Source organism: Phalacrocorax carbo, chromosome 7, assembly GCF_963921805.1.
Source record: "Phalacrocorax carbo chromosome 7, bPhaCar2.1, whole genome shotgun sequence".
NCBI lineage: Eukaryota > Metazoa > Chordata > Aves > Suliformes > Phalacrocoracidae > Phalacrocorax > Phalacrocorax carbo.
Genome location: NC_087519.1, coordinates 39,176,325 through 39,184,376, shown reverse-complemented (window position 1 = coordinate 39,184,376; position 8,052 = coordinate 39,176,325). Strand labels below are relative to the sequence as shown.

The 8,052-nt window shown below is 45.0% G+C and overlaps 1 protein-coding gene across 3 annotated transcripts in view; it reads right to left on the bottom strand.

Annotated features, from left to right (window-relative positions):
• Positions 1–1,658: 1,658 nt before the first annotated feature.
• The window catches only part of CCDC50 (coiled-coil domain containing 50), a 44,670-nt gene continuing 38,276 nt past the window's right edge, over positions 1,659–8,052 (bottom strand). For all 3 annotated transcript variants that reach the window (XM_064457594.1, XM_064457595.1, XM_064457593.1), the window contains one exon: positions 1,659–7,538. In XM_064457594.1, the coding sequence (XP_064313664.1) occupies positions 7,522–7,538 (17 nt within the window). In that variant the 3' untranslated portion in view covers positions 1,659–7,521. The remainder of the gene's footprint in view (positions 7,539–8,052) is intronic.

The window sequence follows — 8,052 nt, the reverse complement described above, 5'->3', positions numbered from 1 at the left end:
GAGCACCCCAGCCCTGTAGTTCCTTCCATAGGCAGCCTCTAAGCAGGGCTCAGCCCTCCCAAACCATGAGTGACACACACTTTCTGGGCAAAGCCCCCAGTTATGCAGCACAGACCTGGGTGAAAGACAAGCATCTGGACACGTGCACAGGTGGAAGATGGCAGCTGCCACCTGCAACTCCCACCTTGCGCTGCAGGATGGAGCAGCCAAGCAGGCAGTTAGGCTACTGGGTACTGAACAATACTGACTTTGAGCAGTCTCTGCCAGCTTACCTTCTCTCATGGTTGCAGGATACCTAGGAAACCTGGATCCATCACCAAAATCACAACAGGATCACCACCCATGTCCACACAGTTTGAGAGCTGCATGTGACTTGAAAACCCAAAGATCAGCAATTCCTCTGTTACAGCAAAAAAAAAAAAAAAAAGTGTCCCCAGGGGCTCTTCAATGTTCCTTTTGTGGTTCCCACATACAGTCCTCTGTGTGCACATCCCTGCAGCAGGTGAAAGACACTACTCAGGGCTCCAGCTGGCCCCCCTCCCACCACAGCCTAATACTTAACCAAGTGCCAAGGCTGACATGAAAGAAGCCTTTCAAAGAAAACAGACCAACCCAGTCACTTCAGACAAGGAACTGCAATAAGTGGTAAGTTGGCAGAGCTTACAATTCCGAGTGCCCTGTTTTTACAGCCAGGCTCTTCTACTCCTAACCATGTCCTAGTATTTTTAATTTTCTGTTTTGCTGGTCCCTACCTCCACTCCCTGCTAATACCTAAGGGACTCTGAGATAGAGTTGGTAGGAGGTAAAGAAGATGTAAAGACATTCGAAAGCACTGGGGTAGTGCTGTGATGCAGTCCCCAATCAAGCCCAAAACTGAAGTCAGTCGGAGTCAGAGCACTCCTGCACCAACCCAGCCCCCCAGGAAGGAAAGCCCCTGGCAGATGCAGGGACAGCCTCATGCAGCCCCAGCAGCGGGGCGCAAAAGGGCTCTCCGCTCCACTGTGCAGTGGTTATGACAAGCAGAGGGAAATGAGTAAATAAAAATTTAAGAAAGGTTTACAGTTTGGACTCTAGATCTGGAGTTTATATTTAGCAACCTCCCCTTTACTTTAGCATGTTCTGTCACCAACTGAATTCGTGACATGGAAATGGCTTCGTGTCTCCTCATGTTTGAGCTGCATGTGGCTGCAGTATCAGCTGATGCCTTTGAAACCGTAGTCAGTCACAGGGCATTTGCCATGTTTCCTCCTTGCCCTCCATCCCACCACGGTAGACGTGAGTTGCTCTTGGGAAGCTTCAAGGAGACTTTTTGCAAATCAAAAAAGCTATGTTATCAAAAAAGAAAAAAAACCCCAAACTATCCTACCCTTGCAAATAATTACACTGTTTTATTTTTCAGTATCACAGTCTTGGGAAATGAAACAGTCCAGACCCTTTCCAAGATATTACACAGCTTTTTTTCCATCTCTCTGGCCACAAAATAATCAAATTAAATATAAATTTGTTGTTTTGCTACATCTATTACATTGGAAGAACATAATTATTGGTAGAAGCAGCTAAGCTCCGGCAGCCAAGGGTGGAACAAAGCACTGTTTTCTCCCGCTCTCGTGCAATCCACTTTAGTGTTCCCAGAAAAGCACACAGAGGGACAAAGCACATGGTGGATAACAAAATACAACGGTTTATTGAACAAAATAGGGCAAGGCAATGTTCCCTTTACATTCAATGAGAATTCAGGAGGATGAAGCAAAACATGCTACACACACAGGGACACGATGCTTTGGTTAAATGTCATTCAGAAGTTCTATGCCAAACCTGATAAAATTATAGAGCGAACAGTCAAGAAAAAACCCTAGGCTTGCATAGACAGATTATTGTCAGTGCGCAATTTATATTTAAGGATTAGCTGTTGCAATGCAGGGTACACTTGCAGCTCTGAAGAATTTAAACCTTCTGACTAATCCATCTCATCGCATGGCCAATATTTAGATTCAACAGGCTGAAAGTTTATCCTGAAGAATTAAATGAGACAACTGTAGTTACTTCTCTGAGGCAGCTAACTGTACTGCAGTGCACAGATGCAGCTGGAGACACACCGTGGAGTCTACTTAGAGTGAACACTGATACAGTGGAACTTGCTTACCATGAAGTAGAAAATACTCATCTGTGTGTGCCACTGTCCTCTCTTGCACTCTCCTGGAAGAGCACAAACTGCGCAGCTAAGCCTTGCGACGTGCTACTCATGGAGAGGAGGTGGCTGCTGGTATCTCCAAGCCCAGAAGCTGAGGGCAGTGCAGCTTCTCAACAGAGAAGTTGTGTCCTGGAGCCTGTCCTGGGCATAGCGGTCCAAGCGGCACTTGTGTGCAGCACAGCCAGAGCCTCCATAGCAGCGCTGCACAGCCAGAAATGTGCTACAGCGTGTATTTTAAAGAGTATAGTGAACTGAAAAGAAAACAAAAACGAACACAAAAAACCAAACAAACCAAAAACCAAACACTTGCCTGTGGAATACTTCATGCAAGGGGCACTGCTATGCCTCAGCACTATATTCCACACCCACCTCCCAAAGCAACTGCAAAATTAAGTATTTTGCATCTTGAGAGAGTGGGGCAAAACCAAAACTGTCCATCAGCTGAGCATGGATATAGGGCAGAGTAACCCTCAGACGGGGATTCCTGCTGCAGCATTCTCCCTGGCATCACTGCCAGGAACAGGACAGCAGAGAGCTCAGTCACCCATCAGTCCACGCTCTGAGCTGTGCTTCGTTTTCCTACTGCATCTCACACTGCCTCGCAGCGTCAGCGCTGCCTGGAGGAACAGCAGCAGCAATCTGCTCAGGGTGAGAAACACCCAGGAGACCATTCTGTGGAAGAAGTGATGAGTTTCATGGACTGGCTGCACTAGATTACAAGAGTGTAAACTAAGTAGGGGAATCCTCACACTGCCTCCAGGTGCTCCCCTTTATATATAAATTAGCAATCCACAGTTAGTTTGCATACAGGTTAATATGAATTAAAATTAAAACCTTGATAATAAAAATATATAATATACACATTGATCAACAGCAATAAACTGAATTGGAACACTAGAATGTAACAGTGACTGTAATTTGGCACAAAATAAAAATGCACAAAGGTCTAGCACTGTAAAAATAAAAATGCTTTTTTTTCCCTAAGTAGGAGAATGTTATTAATCCTGATTCAAATCCTGAAAGGTGGGAATGCAGAGATATAAAAATACTGTACATACAGGATCCCTTTTACAGAATGAAGCAGGCTGCAGCATTTGTAACTTTTGTCCTTCTTCCCCAAGAGGAGAAATTCAATGATGAGACTTCATCTATCCCCGAACAGCTGATATTTTCCCACCCCCACTAAATCCAAAACCATTAAGTTCTTTAAAAAAAGATGAGATTAACCTGTTGGATCTATCCACATGACGACAACCACTTCTTGCTGCAGGAAGCTGTACAGTCCACATTAAGACAGTGTTTCATAGCAAGGTGACTCAGATCAGCCTGCTGAAGACATTGAGTATCCCTGCACGTAAGGCACGATCGCTCGGGTTTGCCCGACCTCTCTTTTGCAGACCATTGTGCTTCGGACAGAGGCGAGGAGGTGGCGAGAGCTCTTGCTGGTGAGATGTGCCTACTATGGAGTATTAGAAAGTGCCAGGATTTCACGGTGATGAATTTTCCATGTGGTGCCTGTTGCCTTGTTAATGCACAGAATCAGAAAGGGTTGCAAGACCTGAATGACCTGGGCAGGGGTCCCAACAAGGGCTCCAACATGCTATTAAAGCCAGAGCAATACCATAGGCAAAGCTACTGAAACTCGGCAAGAGAAGACAAGGGAAAAATAAAGTTAAACATTTTTCTGTCATAGAAAGGAAATATTGCTCTGAGTGTTTCTTTTTAAAAATATCAACTTCACTGTGCCTCTTTCCAGGGACACATGTGCAAGGTGCTGCTTTTGCATCTCGCCTACACAAGCTGCATCTTCTTGACTCTCAGAACTGTGGCTGCTGAGCCTCAAGATGAATTGGCTCTTTGTTCATCCATGATTTTAATTCAACTCTTGTCTTCAATGGGACCACGGAATCTCCTTCCAAAACTAGTTACTAAACACACAAGTCCAGCTGCAACCTTTGCCTCAAGAAGTGTCTAACCTGCTGACTGCATGAGGCCCACAAGGTATATTAGATGAACAATTGCCCTGTTTGTACCCCATTTACATGCTTTCCTCAGCTACCATTCCTAGCACTTCTGCTTCTCTCAATAGGTGTCAGCCCCTTCTAACAAAACTTCAGGACCCCCTTTTCACAAAGGCTGTGGAAAAATAAAACAGGAGAAACATTACAAGGGACAGCAAATGAATAAAGGTAGGGAGTAAGAATTAAAAGGTAAGGACTATGCATGGATATAGAGCAAAGGAGCCCATAAAGCATTTAGCACTCCTTGAAGACATCCAAGGAAGCAGCAGATGCTCCTGGGATCCTTCCCTTAGGCTCTTGCCTCTTGGTGCCATGGCTGGAGAGCTTGGCTGGCCCAAGGAGGCCATGAAGGAGATCCTGAAACTCCACAGAGTAGGCACCGAGGTGTTCTTCAGACTTTACCCAGCTTCCAAATAAAATCAACTGGAGTTTTCTCTCATATCATTTCTGCTCACTCCCACTGAGGCCAACAACTTGGATACTCCCAAGCATCCCTCCTGAGTTAATAGGTTCTTCAAATGTCAGCAGGCTCAGGACCTTCATAACTTTTCTGATCAGAGTAAGACAGAATTTACATCAGCTGACTGTAGTGCACGAAAGCCCATCACAGCCAGCTACAGAGGCCAAGGCAGGGCTGAATTCCTAGATGGTGATTCTTCCTTGCCTTCTGCAGCAGGTCACCACTTTTTCCCATGCACGCAGTACAAAGCACAACCACTTTCTGATTTGGCAGGATCTTTCCCCATCCAGTTTTCACAAGTGCACTACATGATACAAGCAGCAGGGCCTAGACTGGGGTGTTTGACAAAGTATTAGTTCATAAAACCCCATCAGGCATCCATTTCAGAATAAATACTCTGATGGCAACAGGGGGAAAACCCACAGGAAAAAAAAATGGCACTTTCAGCAGTAGAAGTTTTGACTGTTACATGAAATACTAAAACAAATTTTTCCAACAAAATCATTGCAGATGAGGTTGCCACATTGGCCCAAGTTATCAAATAAAAAAAACCACCACGGGCTATGTTGGGTTTTTTCCCCGTATCCTTTGAAACAACAGTAACACTTCTGAATGGACAGAGATGGAACTAGAAGAGGGAACAAGGCAAGGACAGTAAAATCTAGCCGCTGGCTGGGATATTTCCTGAGAAGCAGTAGCAAGCAACCAACAGCTTGCAAGTCACTTAAGGGTTCATGCAGGTGTGCAAGCTCACAGTCTGGAAGCAAGGGTTCGCAGCTAATGGGATGCTGCCAATGCGCAAAGTCCTACATTACATTTTTGGCTGGTGTATGCCTGGAGCAGGGGTCTACTGGTGGTTAATGGGTTCTTCACAGGTAGTGAACTCCTGCCAACATCCCAGTGGGGGTAGGAGATGGAAGTTTCTTGAGTTGTTGGTCAAGGCAAGGCATGGGCTCGTGCTGTGGTATGAAACATGCCCTCGTAACTTAGGTGAAGAAGGAGATGCCTTGTCTGCCTTGTGATTTGTTTCTGTAACTATCCTGACCAAGGACAGCAGCTAAGCTTAAAGCCTTACAGCTCCCTTGGCGCTTGAATTATGGATTAGTGCAAGAGCAGAGCGCCATGATCTCTTCTGATCTCCTGTTGGTGCTCCACACCAGCACATGCTCTCCACAAGGCTCTACAGAGCTGTCAGGCTCCTTTCCCAGGCAGATTGGTGGCGAGGGCAAGTACAGTCATGGCTCTGCCTCCCCTCCTCAGCAAAGCAGCAGAATTGCAGCTGCCAGCAGAAGACAAAGCATGGTGGGACTGACTCAGTCTCAGGCAATAAGGAAGCTGGGCTGCAGGGGCAACACAGCCAGGCTTGCTGCTGTAAACTGCACTGGCAAATAAATAACTAGACTGTACTGTCTGAACAGACTCCAAGCCAGTGTCCGGATGCTCAGCTTTGTTGTTTAAAAATGCACTTGAAAAAGTGATGACAAAAATTATTAAAAAGACAAAAGAATTTAAATGAGCAGGGGCCAAGGGTAAAAGCTACTTGTTTGTGCAAGAGAAGAATTATTTTCAAAGACTGGAGGGAAAACAAGCCATTAAAAGGCAGGGGGAGCATGGGGGAGAAATCACTGCATGGGCAAATCTATACAGACAACTTAAACTTGCAGACCCTACTATGCCCTAGAGAGCAAGTTTTACCCTGACTGGAGTCTGCCTGGGTGCTGCACAGAGCAGTGTAGAGGGGAGGCAGTTAGCACAGACACCGGTGTGGACTGTTTGGCACTCTATGTCTAGCTCAAAGTTGCCTGTAACAGTAGATTTTTGCATTCAGCGCTCAATGCCCATATGGCCCTTCTTCAGTCCCATGTTTTCAAGACATATGCAGGTTCAGGCACAAGTTACTGTACTCAAGTGCATCAGTAACTGAGCCAGGAGTTACAGTAGTTCCTACCTGGCTTCAGTGAAATTCCTTGGCTCCTACCACACCAGAGTTCAAGGTAGGTGACCACAGAGGTCCCTTCAGGCATTTAAACCTGTTCGTATGATTCTTCCCAATTCACAGTTCACAGCTTCATCAGCTCCCTGGCGTGTCTTAAAAGTCACACACACAAGATCTAATTTCAGGTGAAATTGTATTTCCTCGTAACTGTTCTATCTTGTATCCTGGAGCTAAATGCCTGGTTACACACTCTACCCACGTTGCTGGAAACTCTAGAAACAAATACAGCAGTTAAGAAATTTTGTTCTGCAGGCAATTTCTCCCTCACCAGTCCCAGGTTCTGGCTTTTGCTAGCATATATTATGAAGATCCTCTCTCCTTCCTGCAAGATGGTATGACTGTCAGGTTGGCTCAGCTGTCTTACCCAGCACAGGAAGAAACAGGTTTCCTCTTATAACTCACTTTGCTAGGTCATCCTAATATGGAAAGGATTTGTACTTCTGATGTTCTGCTGCATTGCCATAATCCAGCTCATATCTTGGATTTTCCTCCCTGTTGTACATAATATGCATTTCTCTTTGTCCTATTTGTCAAAACTCCAGCCAAAGCTTAAAAATAAAAGTAAAAATAAAAGGAAAGCCTCAAAAGAATATAAGAGTGAGCTGCGAAGTCAGCTAGTTAATTTACACGGCTCAGTTGCGGCTAGATTATACTGCACTTCTTAGATGTTCACATATGAGTAAGAAATTGAAACAAACAAGTGTTCCTTATTAATATGATGACACTTAAAGAGGAGATCCTGGGTATGGAGGCTGCACCTCCCGTTGGGTGAGGAATTGAGAAACTTGGCTGGCAATTCCAGTAATGTTTGCTACAGAACAGTCAGTACCAAAGCAAAGGCTAGCAGAGTTTACTACTTCCTACGGGAACCTGGAAAGCAAAACAGAAAGAAAAAGAAATCTGTAAGGATAGATCCTGGTGAAGAAAATACTACCTGCAGTCATCTTTTACTTGTCTTGCCCTCTTGGATGTCTGTGTGACTTCCAGAGTACTGGTAAAGTCAAGTATCAAAATGGGAACTGTACATTGCATTACTCAAGCAAAAGGAAGGATAAGCCCACAAGAGAGGCAGACATCTGCATTTATTCTAGGCTGTGGATGGCACTGCAGCCACATTACACAGCCTCACTAAAGAGAACGGAGCGAACACTGGGCTTACAGACTCTATAAAGCACCATCAACTTTCCAGCTTGTTTGATGAAGACAGAAAGCAAAAGTTTCCCAAACTTTAAATTTTGGGAAGTAAACTGTCCACATTTAAGTCACACTCAGTGGAGCTGGAAGAAATCTGAACAACTGAGTTGAACTCTGGCTGCCCCTTTCCTCCCCCAGAGACTCTACAGATAACTGAGACAATTGGCATTCAGATTTAAAAAACTGGGAG